Source organism: Cnephaeus nilssonii, assembly GCF_951640355.1.
Source record: "Cnephaeus nilssonii genome assembly, chromosome: 15".
NCBI lineage: Eukaryota > Metazoa > Chordata > Mammalia > Chiroptera > Vespertilionidae > Cnephaeus > Cnephaeus nilssonii.
This window is the reverse complement of record NC_137086.1, coordinates 62,453,997-62,474,386: the sequence shown is the minus strand read 5'-3', so window position 1 is coordinate 62,474,386 and position 20,390 is coordinate 62,453,997. Positions and strand designations below refer to the sequence as shown.

Below are 20,390 nucleotides of genomic sequence, written 5' to 3'. Positions count from 1 at the left end.
TGTGGAAATGCAAAAGTATTTTTATATGTTATTTTCTAAAAAAAGAGTGACCAATGAGACAGCCACAGTTGGCACATTTACCCAACCAAACTATTAATAGAGTCTCCTTTCACTCTCAGAAATGTTCTCAAAAAAAGTTCAGACAATACATTTTATGGCCATGCTAGCTGTAATCAAGCTGAGAGAGTTTTTAAATCTTAGCTTAAAAAAAGAAAGACACTTAAATTCACAAACATTTAAAAATAGACATCAGTTCAATTTCAACAATTCATTCATTTAACATAGTAACAAACACTGAATGAAGATCAGGCTTTCAATAACATTTGTCACTCTATTGCTGTGTGTTTAGTTAGTGGCTTTTTTATTTCTCAATATGAACAACTGTAACAAACATAAAGCCATTCTTCAAAACTATATGAAGCAAATTATCAAACATAAAATAGAAATTCTGAATTGTTAGTCACAGGAACTCAAAATCACGAAGATATATTGATTTGTTATGAAATACATACACACACTTTTGTGGAAATGAAATTTTCTGACATTTTAGTGTTTTTGTGTTCCATTATCTCTCTTCTATAGAAATGATCAGGGCATTTGCCAGTTTTTATCATGAAGTCGTAAATCTTAAGGAGAAGCTACATTCTCCACTGGCAGCTGATATTGGCCACCTGATTTTGTATGTAAATATATACAAAATAACTCAGAAGTGAATCATTGCTGCACATATGCTTTAACACTCCAGTGGGAGTCAGAAATTAACTTGATTAAAACCCACATCTCTGTAGCTCAGTGACAGGGTCTGTCCAGACAAGACTCTTTACCTCCCCCTGGTGGAGAACTGTCATGCTGTAATGACCATATTAAAACAAAACCCTCCACTGCTATCTGCTGCAAAACTGTTATAATAAACACAAAAATTGCTGATGATAAGGCAGGATGCCTTATTTTATTTTTTAAATTACTTTATTTTTTAAATATATTTTTATTGATTTCATAGAGGAAGGGAGAGGGAGAGAGAGATAGAAACATCAATGATGAAAGAATCATTGATTGGCTGCCTCCTGCACACCCCTACTGGGGGTCAAGCCAGCAACCCGGGCATGTGCCCTTGACTGAAATCAAACCCGGGACCCTCCAGTCTGCAGGCCAATGCTCTGTCCACTGAGCCAAACCAGCTAGGGCAGGATGCCTTTTTAGAAGGGACCCTTCTGGGCAATGCACAACTAGAGCAACCATATGTAACAGCCCTGAATAATAGTCACTAAAAACAAGCCAACGATTTATTCCGGTCCCCAGCCAAGGAGTGAGCAATCTGCTCCGCTGGCGGGAACACCTGCGTGCTGGGCCTAGCAGACAATGCAAGCGCTCTCCTGGGGTGATTTGACAACATGATTTTCTTCTTATCCAGACCTTAGATGAGGGATGATTCTGTTTCCCTGGAATGTTTAGTCAGCATAAAATAGGTGTGGAATGGACAATGCACAGAAAATAAAAATTCAAATGACTAATAAACAAATGGGGGAATATTACAATCATTTGTGAACAAATAAATACAAATGAAACAACACTGTCAGTCAAGTCCAAAGTCCTCCACCCTGTCCTTGCTTTTCTAGAACTCTACAAGGAAGATTGAAAGGAAGCATGAGGGAAGAGGGACTTTCCTTTTCCTGTCCCATGCTGCCCTGGTTATGGAGCCTTAGCACTGATGGAAGATCATGGCAAGGGCAGTTGGTTCCAGACTTCTTTAGGGACTTTTTTGGGGGACTCCCAGGACCAATCTCACCCTCTTCAGATAATGTCCACAGTTCCATCTTGGCCAAACTCCTCCGAGTTCCTAAATTACCAGTAGCAGCCAGCAGGAGCCCTTCCTCAAGTCCGGGGTCCAGCTCCCAGGAACTGCCCTCTCAGCACCCTTCCCTGGCTCCCAGCTGCTCCCGCAGTTGCTCTCTCAGATAACCTCATTGCTCCGTCCCTGCCCTTTCACCCTCCACGCCCTTATGATTCAATCCCTCTATTAAATTCTACTTGGTGAAATACCTAACATATTATATATTTATCCTAATTTGTTCTTAGATTCTGACATTTAGGTTATTCCCTTTTATCTATTAAAAAGAATGCTATAATAATAAACACTTGTACCCGTCTCTGGGTACACATAGGTGAGAGCTTTCCTATGACGTGGAGCCAGAAGAAGGGTTGCTAGGTGACAGGGATGGGCAACTTCATCTTTGCTGGACAAACTCTCGCCCTGTGCTTCAGGAAAGCACTTTTATTCTCTACTAGAGGCCTGGTGCCCGAATTCATGCACCAGTGGGGTCTGTTGGCCTGGCCTTCAGGATCGGGCCAAAACCGGCTCTCCAACCTGCCTTGAGGGGTTCCGGATTGCAAGAGGGCACAGGCCAGGCCAAGGGACCCCACTGGTGCAGGATCGAGGCCTGGGAGAGACGCAGGAGGTTGGCCAGCCAGGGAGAGACCGAGGGAGGGCTCCAGGGCATGTCTGGCCCATCTTGCTCAGTCCTGATGTGCCAGACCCCAGCAGCAAGCTAACCTAATGGTTGGAGCATCTGCCTCCTTGTGGTCAGTGCACATCATAGCAAGTGGTTGAGCAGCCTTAGCATTTCATTAGCATATTATGCTTTGATTGGTTGAACGGCCGACTGGTCGACCAGACACTTAGTATATTAGGCTTTTATTAGATAGGATTTTGTTCATCACAGTTTGCATCCCTCCCTTGGGGTAATACTAATGGCCACCAGACCAAAGAAGGAAGCTGCCCTGGCTTCCATGTGATAAAATAGTGGCAGAAGGGTCTGAGATGGACAGAGGTGGCCTGATAAGCTGGACTAGGTCCCTGGCCCTGTTTAACTTTGAGGGTGGGAGCAGCAGATCTCCGAGGGCCGATGCTTCGGCAGGGGTGGAACAGGCATCTCGCTTGATGAATCGCTCGAGTTAACAAATATTTCCAGACATTCTTCATACTGGTTCCTGCCAAGATGCCCTTTGTCCATCTGTGTCTGGTTCCTTGAGGACTAACAGCCTTGGGCCTTTCCAGGCTGGAGGTACTGGACTCTTTGCCAGGCTGGGTTCCACAAAGCCAGAGCTCTAGGCCTCACCTGAGTCCCACCACCTCTTACCTCCCCAGGGTTCCGCCGGGGACCCTGCATCAGTCCATATCCACTTCCTCCCTTCCTGTCGTCCCAGGGCCTCTCTGTCCTGAGACAGACAAACAGACACACACACACACACACACACACACACACACACACACACACCACGCATGTGCGCGCGCACACACACTTCCATGAGAAGCCGTATGCCAGCCTGGGTTCTGACGGTGACCTCCATGCCTGGGAGACCACAAATCCTACCGCAGGTTCCAAGTCAGTGAATAGACGTCCTGACAACCTGAGACTCAGCTTCCCAACCATCTTGGCTGGTGGAGGCTAGTTTGCTGAAATTATAATTCATTTATTCCTCTAGGAAAATAACATGTTTATTCACAACAACTCTGTGACCTGGCAGTATCCTTCCTCTTTTTCAGGTGAGAGAGATGAGGCCTAAGTTAAAATAACTGGCCCAAGTGGCCAGGTTAAGACTTGAACAAGAGCGGGCCTGACCTCCCACTTTCTAACTTGCTACCCAGACTCCTTGGGTAGAAGCAGTGGGAAAGCTGGGGTGCTTCCCCAGGCTCCCCAGCTTCCTGCCTGGCCATGCCTTCCCAAACAGCTGAACACCCCGTGATGGCCCTGGACAAAGATGCCTGCAAATTTAGCGTCCCTCCTGGTATACACTTTGTATCTATCTGAGTGCTTTGGCTTCTTCACTGACACACGCTGTCACTTTGGTAGCGTTTTCTTACCTGCTCCTGCCTGTGTATGGCCCTCAGGGGCGTGTGCTGTCCCCTGCTCACCTGCACCTGTTCTTTCCGGGGTAGCCAGGCCATGGCCCTAGAAACACACCCCAGTTGCATCTTCCCTTATGATAAAATTCAAAAAAATATGAAGCAGGAATCACTCAATATTTTTTAATCTGTCTTTATTTTTCCTGTGCAAATATAAATGGAGGCATAATTAATAGTTAAGGCTTTTAAAATATATGCGTTTTGAGAATACATTGCTAGTTGCATTTTGCTGATGATATGACCTTGCATCATAACTTCCTTTAATAGACCATTTACATTTATTTTTTAAAGCTAAAATGGTTAAATGATTCATAATAAAAACCAGAAGAGACCCATCAAAATACATACTTGAAAATGCAGCACCTTTTGTATGAACTATATTAGGGACCAGTTATGTGGCAAATGGATTACTAGAGGCCTGGTGCACAAAAAGGACCCCTTGGGGGATGTCTGACTGCCGGTTTATCGGGCCTAAACTGGCATTTAGATATCCCACTCACAATCCTGGACTGCTGGCTCCTAATCGCTCACCTGCCTGCCTGCCTGGTCGCCCCTAACTGCCCCCCTCTGCCAGCCTGGTCACCCCTGCCAGCCTGGTCACTCCTAACTGCCCCCCCCGCCAGCCTGGTTGCCCCCAACTGCACCCCCCCTCTGACCTAATTGCACCCAACTGCCCCCCTGCCATCCTAATTGCTCCTAACTGCCCCCCCACCAGCCTGGTCACCCCTCACTGCGCCCCCGCCAGCCTAATCACCCCCAACTGCCCCCCCCTGCCAGCCTGGTTGCCCCTAACTGCCCCCCTGCCAGTCTAGTCACCCCACACTGCCCCCCCTGCCAGCCTAATCACCCCCAACTTTCCCCCTCCGGCCTGGTCGCCCCCAACTGCCCCCCTCTGCCAGCCTGGTTGCCCCTAACTGCCCTCCCTGCTGGCCTGGTTGCCCCCAACTGCTCCCCCTGCTGGCCTGGTCACTCCTAACTGCCCCCTGTGCCAGCCTGGTTGCCCCCAACTGCACCCCCCGCTGACCTAATCACCCCCAACTGCCCTCCCACCAGCCTGGTCGCCCCTCACAGTCCCCCCCCCACTGGCCTGGTCACCCCACCCAGCCTGCTTGTTCAGTCATTTGGTCGTCCCTCACTAACCCCCCTGCTGGCCTGGTTGTAGGCAGGCATCTTGTGAGGGCATGAGAGTTATTTTGCATATTACCTCTTTCTTTATATTTTTATTGATTTTTTACAGAGAGGAAGGGAGAGGGACAGAGAGCTAGAAACATCGATGAGAGAGAAACATCGACCAGCTGCCTCTTGCACACCCCCTACCGGGGATGTGCCCGCAACCAAGGTACATGCCCTTGACCGGAATCGAACCTGGGACCCTTCAGTCCGCAGGCCGATGCTCTATCCACTGAGCCAAACCGGTTTCGGCTGCATATTACCTCTTTCTTATATAGGATATCAGACCACAAAAAAGTCAAAAGTTGCCAAAGCAAAATGGGACATTTTTTCTGAGAAGAAGAGGGAAAAAAGAGGAGGAACAGGAAGAAGAGGACGAGAAGGGAAGGAAGGAAGGAAGGAGGAAAGGAGGGGAAGGAGGGAGGGGGGGAGGGAGGAAGGAAGGAAGGAAGGAAGGAAGGAAGGAAGGAAGGAAGGAAGGAAGGAAGAGAAGGAAGAGAAGGAAGGGAAAGAGGGAAGGAGGGGAGGGAGGGAGGGAGGGAGGGAGGAAAGGAAGGTGGGAAGGGAGGAAGGGAGGGAGGGAGGTAAAGAGGGAAGGGAGGGAGGGAGGGAGGGAGGGAGGGAGGGAGGGAGGGAGGGAAGGAGACTAAAGAGAGGAGAAGGAAAAGCTGCCCATACGGCTTGTCTGCATAGGGAGGAGGAGTTCTCTTTGGGTAATTTCCAATGGGTATTTAAGCAAAGGATGGACCATTATGGTTGTAATTCACAATCATAGAACCCAAATGTCTAAATATCTTATAAAATGTTAATGGAATTCCATGGGCTGGGTTTAAGAGCTACATTCTGCACTCTGTGCTCTTGGCTAGCTAAGAGCTTTGCCTCAGGATGTAATTCCAAGGGAGGGTGAGGGTTCCTGGAATGAAGGGGCAGTTTGCGAAGATGTGGCCTAAGGATCTCATCTTGTCCAAGTCCCAGGTGTCATCTGTGTTTGGCTGGGACCCCATTCCCAGCTCCAACCTGAAAGGCTCTCCTAGAGCCCCCACGGGGGAGAGAGAGGCCGTCTCCAATCCCTCTGGCGAGTTAGAGGGAGAGGCTCCTTCCCCAGCTCAGATGCTCTTTTCTTTTTCCAGTGAAACAGATTCCCGTTCTTGGGGGCTGGAGGGCAGGGCGTCCGCATCTGCGTCACTGACTTGAAGTGACCTCAGATGGGGTGGCCTTGCTTCATCCTGAGCTTGTCACAGCTCCACCAAAGGCCTGGGTTTCTAGGGTCACAAAGAGCCCCCGAGGAGGTACCAGGTTCAGAAATCTGCCTCAGACACGTTCAGCCTCTCCCTTCCGGCACGGGTGGAGGCAGGTGCCAGAGGGGGCGGGGTGGGGTGATCATGAGTAACAAAGGGAAGGTCAGACGTCTAAGAATTCCTCAGGGGTGAAAAAATAAGAGTTCAGTGTCCACGATTTCATACGCTTGGCCTGGGGACACCGGCACTCCACAAGGTCCCGCCCCTCGCAGGCTTCCCCGTGGACCTGGTAAGAACCTGCCACTTGTCTGTGGCTGCCGGAACAAGTCCCATTTCCCAGATGAGGAAGCCGAGGCTCTCTGTTTGCAAAGGGCAGGGGGAGCCGGAATGCAACCTGCCAAGTCCCTGGCCTTGGGCTTCATAGTATCCTGAGGACAGCTGACTCCCCGAGGCAGGAGAGGGACCTCCCTGCCTTCACTGCTGCTTGGTCTCTGGTTCCAGCGCGACCCCCTCAGGCAGAGGGCTGGGCCCACAGAGCCGCACCTGGCTTTCCAGTTGGCTGAGGCGCTGCTTCACCGCCATCTGGTTGGCGCTGTACTCGGCCAGGAGCCGCGCAAACCTGGTCTGCAGGGTGTCCAGGGAGGACTCCAGGTGCTCCACCTTCTCCTCGATGTCCTCGGGGTCTGCCCCGGCCTTGGCCAGGTCCTCGTCGATCAGGTTGTCCTTCATCAGGATCTGCCGTCCCTTCTCCTCCAGGGCCTTCTTGGCATCAGGGTATTCGGTGAGCGCCTCCATCAGGTCATCCTTGGAAAGGCAGAACAGGTCCGAGTAACCAATGCTCCGGATGTTGGCCGTCCTGCGGTTCCCTGACTTGCTCCCCTTGATGTTTAAGATGCTGATCTCCCCAAAGTAACTCCCGTCGCTGAGGACCACGAACTGGGTGAGCCCATCGTCGGCCACCACCGCCAGCTTGCCCTCCTTGATGATGTACATCTCCCTCCCGATGTCCCCCTTCTTGCAGATGTAGTCCCCGGGGCTGAACACCGCGGGCCGCAGCTTCAGCACGAGCTCCACCAGGAGCCCCGCCTCGCAGTCCTGGAAGATGCGGACCTTCTTCAGGGTGTCCAGGTGCACGTTGATGGCGATCTCGGCCTTCAGCTTGTCCGGGAGGCTCTTGAGCACCTCCCTCTCATCCACCGTCTTGCGGTTAGCCCACAGGTAGTCAAACCACCGGATGACCCGCGTCTCCAAGTCCTTGGTCACCTTGCGGAGCTGCATGTACTGTTTGATGGCGTCAATCTTGGCCTGGAACTCAGTCCGGGAGGCGTTCATGTTTGAGATCATGGAGCCCACGTTGCCCACGATGGTGGCAAAAATCAGGACGCCCACCAGGAAGTCTACGACGACGAAGAGGTACTCCTCGTCTTTCACAGGAGGTGGAGTCTCACCGATGGTGGTGAGGGTCAAGGTGGACCAGTACAGACTGTAAATGTACTTCCTGGAGAGGCGCCCGTACTCCGGGTTTGAGATGTTTGGGTAGACCCAAGAATCTGTCCCGAAACCAATGAACTTGGAAATGGCGAAGTAGATGCAGGCATTCCAGTGGATGATGACGAGAATGTACAAAACCAAGTTCCCAATCCGGAACACATTGGGGTAGCTGGTCCTCGTCTCTGTGCGGTCAAAGAATTCAAAGAGCCGGGCAAACTTCAGCAGGCGGTTGAACCTCAGCTCCGGGTAGTTTATGCCCAGCTTGAAATAAGCCAGGTCTGTGGGGACGAGGGACAGCACGTCCAGCTTGAACTGCAAGGTCTCTGTGTAATGCCGCCACAGCCTCTTGGTGTCCCTGACCATCAAGCCTTGCTCGAGGAAGCCTAGAGAGGGAGGTGGAGGTCACTTGGGCACCAAAGAGGCTGTTTTTGGACCAGGGCCCTCAGAAAGATATTTCACATCGTGACTACAGAAGACATAGTGGTACACTAATATTAGACACCACTTCAAAAACCACACTTACCGCTCCTACAGGAAATGTACTGATATTTACCAGTCTATGATGTCCTAATCCATTTTATTCAATTAAAATTATACATCAATTGGGTCCATTTGTCTGTGGATTGGGCATTAGAAATAGAAAGAAATGATTATTAAATTCTGAAACATAAATGGAAGTTATATTTTCTAATGAGTCCTTGAAAATTAGAGATACATGGTATAAGGGTTACTGTCTGAGATTTGCTTTAAAGTAGTCCAGCCAAGAAAGGGGTGGGGGTGAGGGTAGAAACAAGATTAGCAAAATGTTGATGACTCTTGAAGCTGGGTGAGGGTACCCGAGGATCCATAATACTGCTCACTCTGATTGGGGGCATGTATGAAAACACAAATAAAAATGTTAAAAGCACAGGTCGTGGCCATGCAGCTGGCGTCCCCAGTCACCAGTGGGCATGAGCTGCCTGCCGGAGACACTGTCCAGGGAAGCAGTGTTCTCCTTGCTGGCCGCACACGACGTCATCCAAGGGGCTCTGGGAGCATGGAACCTGGAGCTCCCCCCCCCCCCCCCCCCGAGAATCAGACGGGCCTGGACCCTGCGAGTCAGGGACATCCTGCTTCCTAACCCCCGTTCTTTACTTCATTCTTCGGTTAACTCATGTTTATGGAGAACCTAGACCAAGCATGTCAGACTCGCAGCCTGCAGGCCACATGCGGCCCACAAAGAATATTTTTGCGGCCCAGCCAATATAACGGTATGTAAGAAACGTTTTAATAAAAATTTCATAGCTTAACTTTTACAATATCCTGTTACACATAATTATTAATAACGAACTACAACATTCACTAATGACTGATTACTATAATCGTGTTGCATTCATTTCCCTTACGTGCCTTACACGAAGGAGCACCAATTCTCTCCACTAATACCAGCAGCGAATATTTTAGCAGCCAGTTGCCATGTCATTAGTCTTGGACTGACTTGTTTGGGGTGCGCAACAGGAAATATTTCCCTTTCGGAGAACAAGAAAAATAGGTTTATTTGTGTTACACTTACTAATTTGTGCAGTTATTCAGTATCTGGTAAGTTAATGTTCAAGAAAAATATTAATTTTATTAAAATGTTCTATTATTTTATGTTAACGATGACTCATTTGTTTCAGCCCTTTGTATGCAGCATGTCTCTATGGAGATAAACCTATGTTTCTATGAAAATTGAAGCTTTTGTGTTTTTGCCGCCCACATAAACTTCAACCTTGTTTATTTGGCCGTGTTAGCCTTTGAGTTTGACATGCTTGACCTAGACCATTACATGACACTCCTTGAACCTCGAGACTCCTCGGTACTTCCTTATTACATTTTCTTTCAATTTTGAATAGTTTTTTTTTCCTCCCCTTTGGAATATAATCCACAGCCAATTGGTTTCTTGCCCACCTGCCTCCTCACCCCTGGATTCCTGCTGAGTCTTAGGTTGCCAGGGTAGCACCAAGGCACAAGGGGGGTGGGCCACACCTGAGCCAGAGTGCCCTGTGCTGCTGAACGGGCTGAAACAGGGACAGCCCGCCCCAGGAGCTGGGCCACTCCAGGAGCAATGGTGTCTTGCTAGGTTCACGTGACTGTGGAGTGGCCGACCACCGGGACTGGCTCAGTCACTGTGCAAGCCTCGGGCTGTGTGCAGGAGGACTTCAGTTACGACGCCGGGCACTGATGTGGATGGAAGCAGGAGGGCTGCTGGGGAGTGACCGTGGACTTTGGGCCACTCAGCGTCTCTGGCCTCAGCTTCGAAGTCAGCCGATGGAAAGTCCTGCCTGCCGTCTCCATCGCAGCCGTTCTCTGGGGAACGGAGGTGGCTGCATCACTGTGCGCACTGCCGAGCTGCACGGCTTGTTGCTGTGATCCGGCATGTTTATATCGACAGCTATGGCACAGTTTTTAGCTAAAAAATCTTGGCAGTCACAAGCAGGGTCTCCACGAGCTTACGTAATGTCTTCATGCAAATTAGGAAAAGGTGCCCCAAAGATGCAGAACAGTACTCTCTGAGAATAAGCAAGGGGTTGGGGGCTCTTCCCAGCAGGCTGCTGGGCAAGGACACAGGGTGGGCTCTTGCTATTCTGGGGGTAGTAGGAGGCACCGGGGAGGGGGGCTGCGGCTGGGGCTTTAACCCCCCACTTGCAGCCAGAGGACACAGGTGGGCTCTTGCTATTCTGGGGGTAGTAGGAGGCACCGCAGCTGGGGGCTGCGGCTGGGGCTTTAGCCCCACTTGCAGCCAGAGGCACCTGCAGGAAGGCCTGTTCCAGTCAGTTCTCCACACCGAGTGCTCCTCTGACAGCCACGGGGCAGCAGGTCCTGGTCCTCCGGCTGCCCACGCGAAGACTGACCGAGCTCTGCCTCCTGCCTCCAGCCGCGCTGGGCTGGGCTGGGCTTTGAGATGATGATGTGGCCTCCTTATTTCCGGTGTCAATGGGAACCAATGCGGCCCAGAAAGACAGCTCGACTTGCACAGGGTCACACAGCTCATTGGGACAAGAAGACCAGAACCCAGGGTCATGACCCCTGCTTGGGGCTCTGTCCAAGGAGCAGAGGAAGCTCGTGAGGCGGCACCACCCCGTCCCTGCTGCAGGCCCCCAGACCTTCTTGGCCTCCAGTGGGCAGGGGTAGGAAATGCCTACCCTACCGTTCTGGATCTCCCTGAACATGGTGTGGTCCCCTGGGCCCTCCTGATGTGGGGCATGTGGCCGGGCCCAGGACATCCGGCTGGGGGCACTCACCTGTCCGGGCGCGCACCAGCACATCCAGGCCATAGAGGACGTCCGCCGCGTAGTCCAGGACCAGCCACAGCACCAGGTGCTCAGACTGCAGCTCGTCGAAACAGGCCCTGCCCAGGGCGACAGGGAGAGGTGTCTGCAGGGCCCGGACACCGGCCGGCCTGCAGGGCTTGTGCCCCGGCGTCATCACCAGGCCCCGAGGAGGGGACCAGGCTCCCAAAGCTTCTGCCCAAGGTCGCGTAGCTAAGAAGAGCTGGGATTGACCCCAGAGCGCGGGCCCTGCTTGCTCTGAGCAGGGAGCTCCGAGGCCGGGCGGCTTCTCTGGGCCTCGCTGCCGGGCCAGGAGCAGGCTGAGGACCTGCCCTTCTCAGGCCAAAGACAGGAGACTTTCTGGAGGATTAGCCACGGAACAAGCCAGTAAATGTTTTCTACTTCCTCCATCTTTATGTTCACCACTTCTCATACAGACAATACCCGCAAAATACCCCGGACCCCCAGAGAGCAGCAGCCTGCCCCCATCCCCAGGCGGGCTGGGAGAGGCCCTCAGTTCTCCCTGCTTCACCCCAACTTACCCTCAGAGGAGAGGAGACCGCCCCTTGCTCAGGTAATCCTGAAAGCCCATGACCCTCAGAGAGCCCGGGGCTCTGCACACCTGCCGGGCGGCCTGGGCAGGCGGCTCCAGCACCACCAGGAGAGCAGGACTCACCTGCTGTCGCACCTGGCAGGCTGGCTCCGGGACCCCGACGCCCTGCGTGCCCTCACCGAGCAGCACCTCTGCCCGCGCCCCCACCACGTGCTCAGGGACCCCAACGCCCTGTGTATCTCCAACAGTCATACCTGCCTTGCAGGCTTGCTCAGGAATGCCCACAGCTCCCCTGCCTCCCTCCCCGGTGCCTCCTACTACCCCCAGAATAGCAAGAGCCCACCCTGTGTCCTTGCCCAGCAGCCTGCTGGGAAGAGACCCCAACCCCTTGCTTATTCTCAGAGTAGCAGCTCACCCCTTATCAGTTCCCGAAGTTTGATTAGAAAAGCCCAAACCCTCGGTGTACCCCAGAAAATCAACAGCTCTGTCCCCGAATGCCTGCGAAGGGCCTTCCCAGAGTCCCTACCCCCAGAAGAGTAGCTGCACCTGCTCATCCCCTCCAGGGGCCCAAACTCCCACCCCCAGGGGCCCCTTCACCTTTGCGTTCTTGTCTCTGGACTTGACCAGGATGCCCCAAAGCCACGGGTCACTCAGACATGCAGCCTCTTGTCCCTGCATCCTTGCCCTGTACCTGGCTCAGAAGGCCCAGGCCCCGCCTACCCCCTGGAGGAGAAACAACACATCCTGCCCCCTCTCCGGCAGACCCCCTGCTTGCCCACAGAGGCCAGCAGCGCCAGGTCTCTGTCCTGCAGGCTTGCCCAGGAAAGCCTGGCCCCACCTGCCCTGAGGAGCAGCGTCTTCCTAGGAGAGACTTCGAGTCCCCCCTCCCTCTGCCTCTTATGAGAGGAACTGCTCTTGCCTCCCTCTCCTGCAGCTTCCTTAAAGTCCCTGAGCCTCCGCTTGTCCCCGGAAGAGCCACCGCTCGCCCCTGCATCCCGAAGCACACGCTGGCCCAGGGACGCACCCCTGCTCTGCAGGCCTGCTCAGGAGCACCCGAAGGCCCTGCTGCCTTCATAGGAGCAGCAGCTCCCCCTGCACCGACCCACAGCCCACAGAGAGCAGGCTCCTCCCCTGCACCCTGCCCTCAGAGCACCCTGCGCTCAGAGCAGCTGCAGCTCGCCCTCATCTTCCTCCTACACCTCCATCAAGGCTCCCAGGTGCTGTGGACCCTGGCATAGCGCTTCGGAGCCCGCATGATGCTCCTCCAGAGCCGCCTCGCCGCCGATGGAGACACAGGCGCCAGCAGCTGCGTGGCCGAGAGGAGCCCGGGCTCTTGAGCGACACGCAGAGTCCCGTCTTGAAGCCGGGCAGCCCTCCCTCCCCACCCCCTCCCTGGGTGGAGGCCCAGCCACACCCCTACCTGCACACCAGCAGACACCAGTTGTAGAAGACCGGCAGGGCGATGACGGTCAGCCAGCGGTAGTACACGTTGCTGGAGGGGTCCACCACAACTGGGTCCTTCTTTCTGGAAACAGACACCACAAACAGCGCAGAGTGCTGAGAGACCACAGCTGCGGAGGGGCTTGGGGACCCGAGGACCCTGTGGGCGGAACCTCAGAGGGGGCTGTTCCAGACCCGGTCCGGTCGGTCTCAGGGCTCTCCTGGGAAGAGAGGCTGGAGGCAGGGCCGACGCTGGGGGTGCCCCCCCCCAGCTCAGCTCCCCAGGAAGCCAAGTTGCCTATCACATCACGGTGGTGCCATCCCCACGTGCCCCTGGCATCCTCCATGTCCGCAGGATGCTGGGAACGGAAAGGCAGCTTGGGGATGCCACAGGGCTGCTGCTGGAGTCTGGGAGCTTTGTGGAAATGCAGATCCCCCGGCCACCCAAGCCCTCCAGCGGGGCTGCCAACGTGCATTCACACTTGCTCAGGGCTCGGCAGCTCCCCTCGGAGCAGAATTTGGGAGCCTGGGACGTTCCCGTGGGAAGGCTTTCCACCGTGCTCACGTCACTTGCACAGATGTTCTCAAGCAAGTGTGGCAAACTCGCGGCCCGCAGGCTGCATGCCTCGTTTATTTTGGCCCATGTTAGCCTTTGAGCTTGACATGCTTGTTCTAAAGGCACAATTCCCAGCACCTGGGTCCTGCCTCACCATCCAAACCACCAACCCAGGCGTCACCTGGGCAATGTGGCCACACGCAGAGGAGCGATGACTTAGGGCCGTGGTCGACAAACTGCGGCTCGCGAGCCACATGCAGCTCTTTGGCCCCTTGAGTGTGGCTCTTCCACAAAATACCACGTGTGGGCGCGCATGTACAGTGCGATTGAAACTTCGTGGCCCTTGCGCAGAAGTCGGTTTTCGGCTCTCAAAAGAAATTTCAATCATTGTACTGTTGATATTTGGCTCTGTTGACTAATGAGTTTGCCGACCACTGGCTTAGGGTGCTTTCTATTTTCCCTCCCAGGATGTGAGGAGGATTTGAGTTTACCGAGGTGGCGAGGACTCTTTCTCCGGGTCCCTGTGTCTCCTCCCCGGTCTGTTCCGGAGGAGACAGGACTTTCTGCCTCACTGGGACCCGCAGTGCAAGGTGACCTCTCACTGGTAGGATCTGGACTGTTCCAAGCCCTTGTCGCCCCTGGGTTAGGATTGAGGTTTGGGACTGCAGTATTTTCACAGCCCAGGAGAAGGCCTCAGCGAGGCACTTGTGTGGCCGATAGAATGCCTGGGGGGAGGGGCGGGGCACAGGGTCCCAGGACAGCCCCTAACTGCTCCCCTGAGGCTCCACCCCAGCAGGCCCCCTGGGAGCCCCAGAGCTGGGCCAGGCCTCCCTCTGCTGGGCGGGACCTCACAGGACTCAGGAGCCTGGCCTCCTGGGACCAAGTCCTCTTCTGCAGCCCTCAGCAGCCTCCTCTCCAGGGCTCCCCGGAGGCCTGACAGCGTCACCCTGGGCCCCAGGTCCTGGGCCCGGGCGCGGCAGGCTCCACGTGCTACTGAAGCGGTTTGGAAGCACTTCCCTCAGTATTACTCCCCTCGTTTGAGGCAGTTTTCCTTTCTCTCTTCCTCCCTTTCTCTTCTTCTTTCTTGCCTTGTCACTGGAGGACACAGGGGACATTAAGCAATTTTCTTACAGCACACACACCACCATGCGGAGAGGGGGAGCCGGAGTGACACGGAGGAGAGGCCATGGCAGGGAGTGGCTCTTTCTAGCACACCGGCGGAAAGGGGTTACTGATTTCATCATCATCATCATCATCATCATCATCATCGTTATTGTTATTATCATTCCCGAAGTGTGAGGTAGCCAGCCGATGAGGCTTACGCGTGTCCACCGACCCGTCCACAGAGGCTCAGCTCAGTGTCGTGCAATTTCCGACCCATTTTCATGCGCCCCTGAGACGTCTCAACCAGCTGAGACGAGGCATTGTGAGGTGCTGGGAAATAACCCCAAACCCACACTTTAGGGAAGGGGTCCTCAAACTTTTTAAACCGGGGGCCAGTTCACTGTCCCTCAGACGGTTGGAGGGCCGGACTATAGTTAAAAAAACTATGAACAAATTCCTATGCACACTGCACATATCTTATTTTGAAGTAAAAAAAACAAAACGGCAAAAACACCCGCATGTGGCCCGCGGGCCGTAGTTTGAGGACGCCTGCTTTAGAGTGACAAAGTCACCTACACAGCGCTTTGTTCTGAAGGGAAGGGTGTGGCCTGCTGGTTCTCAAAACCTATCTGGACATCAAATAAAAACCTGGGTGGGGAGCAAGCTGGGGGGCGAGGGGACAGCGGGCTCCCACGCCCGAGGCTGGTGGGGAACAGCCCCTCTTCCCCTCGCGGGAAGGCCTGCGAGTGTAGCTATCTCCTCAACAGGTGCTTCTCTCCGCTTCCTCTTCTTCACGGCTGTCTTTTAAGGACCGGCAGTCATCAAGGTCACCTATCCATAGTTGCCATCGTTCTGCAAGCCAGGCATCACGGCCCATTGAAGAGCTGAGGACACGGGCCGAGGGTAAGGCACCTGGCCTGCCTTCGGGGTCCCCGCCAGCCATCCACAGGCCCCTCTGATTCCCTACTGCACACCCTGGAGGGAGGCACTGGAGGGGAAATAAATGTCTGCTAATTAAGCACCCGTTGAAAAAGACCAGTGCAGTTCACATAGCATTTCCCAAGGAGATAACCAAAGCTGTGTGCAAACACGCTTACAAAAGAATGGCCACTGACATTCCGTGTAAAGACAGAAGTGTAAGCCACCTAGTCATACAGCTTCGCTGATGGGAATTCCAGAGGCCTCTTCAAGTGTCGTTGAAGAATATTCCGAGGCGGGGGAAACGGCCCTGGTGTTTAGCTGTTACAAAGCAGGCTGCACAGGCGTTTAGCAGCAGCTGCATTCGTTTTGTTTTGCTGCCAGAACACATCGCCCCAAGTGCACGGCTTACAGGACCCAGGGTGGCCTTGCAGGGCTGTGAGTCAGAGTGTGGCCTGGCTAACATCGAGGCGCCACAGGCCGTGACCCTTCGGAAGACTCGGGAGAATGAGTTTTCCGCTCGTTGGACTGTTGGCAGAATTTGATTCCCTACCGAGGCTGCTGCATCCTCGGCTGCGGTCCCCGTCTCCCACCTCCAAAGCCAGAAACGGTAGTCCGAGCTCTCCCTGCTTCTCTGCAGCTGCGGAAGGGTCTCTACTTCGAGGGAAGCCTGTGATTAGAGGGCCCACCCCGATCATCCAGAATCAGGATCTCTGCTGTCTCGAGGCCCTTAGACCCAATCACGTCTGCCAAGTCCCTTTGCCACAGGGCGTAGGGATTAGGGCCTGGCTCCGTGGGAACCACTGCTCTACCGGCCACTGCCTTTCCGGATCAATGCTACTGTCGGGAACAGGCTCAAGCCTCAGGCATCCACCCCTTCAGGCTGCCATCAAAGTAGTCCTGCGGGACCCTCCCCAGAGCCTCGGCCTCACGCAAGGACTCCTGCGTGACAAACTCTCTCTTCCTGCCGTTCTGACGCAACAACAGAAACCTGTCCGCAGTGCTTCCCGAGCCAGAAGGGAAAGTGCGTGGCTAAAGCTGAGCTTGTGTCCAGCATCCATGCAGGGGTTCTCGGCCACCACCCTCACCCGTTTCTCAGCAGCCGGGAGCCTTGGCGTTCGTTTCAGGGTCCACCGCAGAGCCATCCCTGCGAAGTCCTGGCCTGTGTCGGCCCTCGTCGTCTTCTGTCATATGAGGGTGACATCAAACATGTTTTCCTGCATGAATTTAAATCTTCTGTTCTGTATATGCCAGTCTTGTCCTCACCCGTGTTCATCAGATGTGAAGGACAAAACACAGGGGTGCCCTCTCTTATCACCACACGTGTTCACCAGAAACTCAACACCGTTTGTTGTGTGCAAATCCGTAGTTATCCCTCCAGTTTCCGGCTGCTTTTATTTTATTATTGTTACTTTTGATGTTGTTTTTTTAGACAGAGAGAGGGGAAGAGAGAGGGGGGAGGGAGAGAGACATCCATTTGTTGCCTCACTTATTGATGCATTCATTGGTTGATTCTTATATGTGCTCTGACCGGGGATTGAACCCGCAGCCTTACAGATCGGGACAACGCTCTCACCAACTGAGCTACCCAGTCAGGGCCTCAAGTTGCTGGCTGCTTTTAGAAACTCAGAGCTTCACTGAATAAACCCCTGAAAAAAATCCACCACAGAAGTCTCTTTATCACTCATGAGTCTCTCCGATCCTTCCTCAGTCCTGAGAGGAACCAACGCTGGTCTGCCTGCCTGTCCAGGTGGCTGCATCCCCTCAGCAGTCCTGGGCCCATCCCAGCACCTGCTTCTTCACATCTCCAGGTGCCTCGGGATCGGATACCCACGGACTCCATGCTAATTACACGTGTCTGTGTTGGCAGCACAATCAACCTTTGCTGATGGAACAATTCCTTTTAATCTGGTAGCTGCAGCCTCACACTCCAGGGCAAGCCTCTCGCAGTGTCCAAACCAGGGGGCGAAGAACTGGACATGGCGTGAGGACCGCAGAGCCCATGTCAGAGAAGTTGTCTTCGGTGAGTTCCAGCTGCTGGAGGCGGCTGCTATGGGCTGGCCGGCGAGAAGCCGTGCTGCATGGAGACGAGGTAAGGTGGGCAGCCAGGAGGGCTGGGCGCTATGGGGACTGCAGGGGCCCGGCCAGTGACAACACATCCCCTGCCTGTGCTCACATGCCTGGCCCAGGTGGACCTGCCGCCTGAGGTCCCAATCCCCAAGCCCGGCTCCAGCTGCAGTCTGAAATTATTCTGCTTAACATACTAGTCAATATTTATGGAGCACTTACTATATACCAGGCACTGTGCTAAGCACTTTATATAATTAACACATCTAGTCTTCACTAAATCTGCAAGCCAGACAACGCTGCAATACCTATCTTACAGGTCAGGAAACTGATGCACAGAGAGGTCAGGTCACTTACCCAAGGTCACAAAGCTTCAAATTGGGATGCAAATGCTCTTAACCAGTATCTGTATTAAATATATTAGATATATCTGTCTATCTATCCATTCAATTTTTATACCTAGGAAAAACTGGGAGGTATCTTTGCCAATATGTTAAGAAGGGTTTTCTCTGATAATAGGATTCCTGTTAACAGGACGTGTACTTCTCTGCGGGTATATGCTCATGTGTGCTTTTCTGTGTTTTGAAAGTTTCTGACAATGCATATATGAATACATAGAATAAGAATAAAATCTATTTAGCTTGTTAAGTGAGAAGAGCAAGGACAGTCACCCATTCTCTGTCCTCTATGCATGCCCTCTTAAGTCCTTTCTGCCACTGTCTTAATGCCAAAACACCAGCAGAGGGCGCTTCCTACAAGCTTATTGGGCATGCTAAACCTTGCTGAGGTTTAGCGTGCCCAGGCTCAGGTTTCCTTGTCCAGGATTTTGGCCCCTGATTACAGACTTTGGCCTTTCCTCTGGCTACCAACCTGCTGAGGGCCTCTGAAAGACCCAGCACTATCCAGCTGCACCCCCACAACCACCCAGCACTGACCCAAAAGACCCACACACAGCTGCAAAACTATACTGGTTTTGGCTGGAACAGTTTGATCAGGGAGGGAGAGTCAGGACTCCGGGGACTCAGAGGAAACGCCAGAAGAGGTGGAGGAATGGGGATGGGTGTCCTCAGGAGTTGTTCCTGTACCTCTGTGTCTAGGTGGCCCTGTTTGGCACAGTCTCCGATTCTGTCCCTTGGTCCTTGGCTGCAGTGTTGGACCCATGATATGAGCCCGGAAAAGATTTATAGGAGCTCAGTGCAGCCAACACCATCCACCCCCATCCTCACCCTCGAGGCAGCCCAGGACGAAGGAGCCAAGAGACCCCCAGGGCCTCTGTCCCTGGTTTCTAGAGCCCGGAGCCCTTCCCTGACTGCAGGACACAACCCAGCTTTCAAAGGTGTAAATATCACATGATCTCACTCATATGTGGGATATAATGATCAACATCATTTGATGGACAAGAATAGATCGATCTAGAGACAAATGGCAGGGGAGGAGGGGTCAGAGAGCAACCAAAGGACTTATATGCATGCATATTAACATAACCAGTGGACACAGACACTGGAGTGGCGGGGGCTTGTCCGGGCTGGGCAGGGATGGGGGAGGGGGTCAATTGGGGTAAAAGGAGACATATGTAAAATTTTAGGCAATAAAAAAAAAAATCAGGTGCTTTAAATCAAGCACATATTGCAATAGCTATTGTTTTGTAGCTGAAATAATTTCATTTTTCTTGATTGTTGGCATTTGGGTTTCTGGATTTGATGTCCAAATTTATGCAAACAAAATGCAACTAAGTTTCAGGGAGGAAAACGGAAAAATGTTCTTCCGGAGGAACAAAGGGAAATAAGAAAAAGCTTTGGCCCATTTCTCCTTCAACCAGAAGTCAAGGACTTGGCATTTCTCCCTGGTATGGATGGCTTTTCCCTAAGCTCCAACTGAGATGCTCCTCTACCTGTTCCCATGGCATTCCATGAAGAAGGCGGGAGAATGGTGCGCACGTGCTAACACACTGTATGGTCACACAGGCACACGCCCTCCTTGGGCTCTTGAGTGGCATTTGCCATGATCACACATCATAGCTATCTGCCGGCTCAGCATCTGGTGACAGGAAGGAATGGCAGCGGGTCACCGTTTCTAGAGGCTATGCTAAACCAATTTAAATTTCCTCTTCCCTAGCTGGTTTGGCTCAGTGGATAGAGCGTCGGTCGATTGGACTGAAGGGTGCCAGGTTCGATTCCGGTCAAGGGCACATGCCTGGGTTGCAGGCCAAATCCTGGCCCTGGTCAGGGCCACATGTAGGAGGCAACCAATAAATTTTTCTCTGTCTGGGTCTCTCCCCTTCCCTTATACTCTCTCTACAAATCAATGGAAAAATATCCTTGGGTGAGAATTAACCAAATAACTAATTAAATAAATAAAAATTTCCTCTTCCCACTGCCCTGATTCCATCCACCAAATCGGCCTGAATCGGCCTGAATGAGAGCGTCTCGCTGGCACCCAGGAGTACGGGGTAGGGTGCGGTGCGGGGGTTCTGAGAAGAATGACCCGCGGCTCCACAAGGAGCCCGGCTTTGCACTCACATACACAGCAATGGAGGCTCTAAGCTTGAAACGTCCATCCCATCCAACCCCTTGCTCTATAGACAAGAAACTGAGACAAAGAGATCAGATGACCTGCCCCAAGAAATGACCAGGTCCTTCCCCTTGTCCACGGGATGGCG

General features: G+C 53.1%; 1 protein-coding gene across 1 annotated transcript in view; it reads right to left on the bottom strand.

Annotated features, from left to right (window-relative positions):
- Window positions 1–6,786: 6,786 nt before the first annotated feature.
- The window catches only part of CNGA3 (cyclic nucleotide gated channel subunit alpha 3), a gene marked incomplete at its 3' end in the record, with an annotated part of 39,578 nt that continues 25,974 nt past the window's right edge, over window positions 6,787–20,390 (bottom strand). The window contains exons 5-7 of the mRNA XM_079792657.1: window positions 13,067–13,171; window positions 11,067–11,173; window positions 6,787–8,186 (exon numbers count right to left, since the gene is read on the bottom strand). Coding sequence (XP_079648783.1) covers window positions 6,787–8,186; window positions 11,067–11,173; window positions 13,067–13,171 — 1,612 coding nt within the window. The remainder of the gene's footprint in view (window positions 8,187–11,066; window positions 11,174–13,066; window positions 13,172–20,390) is intronic.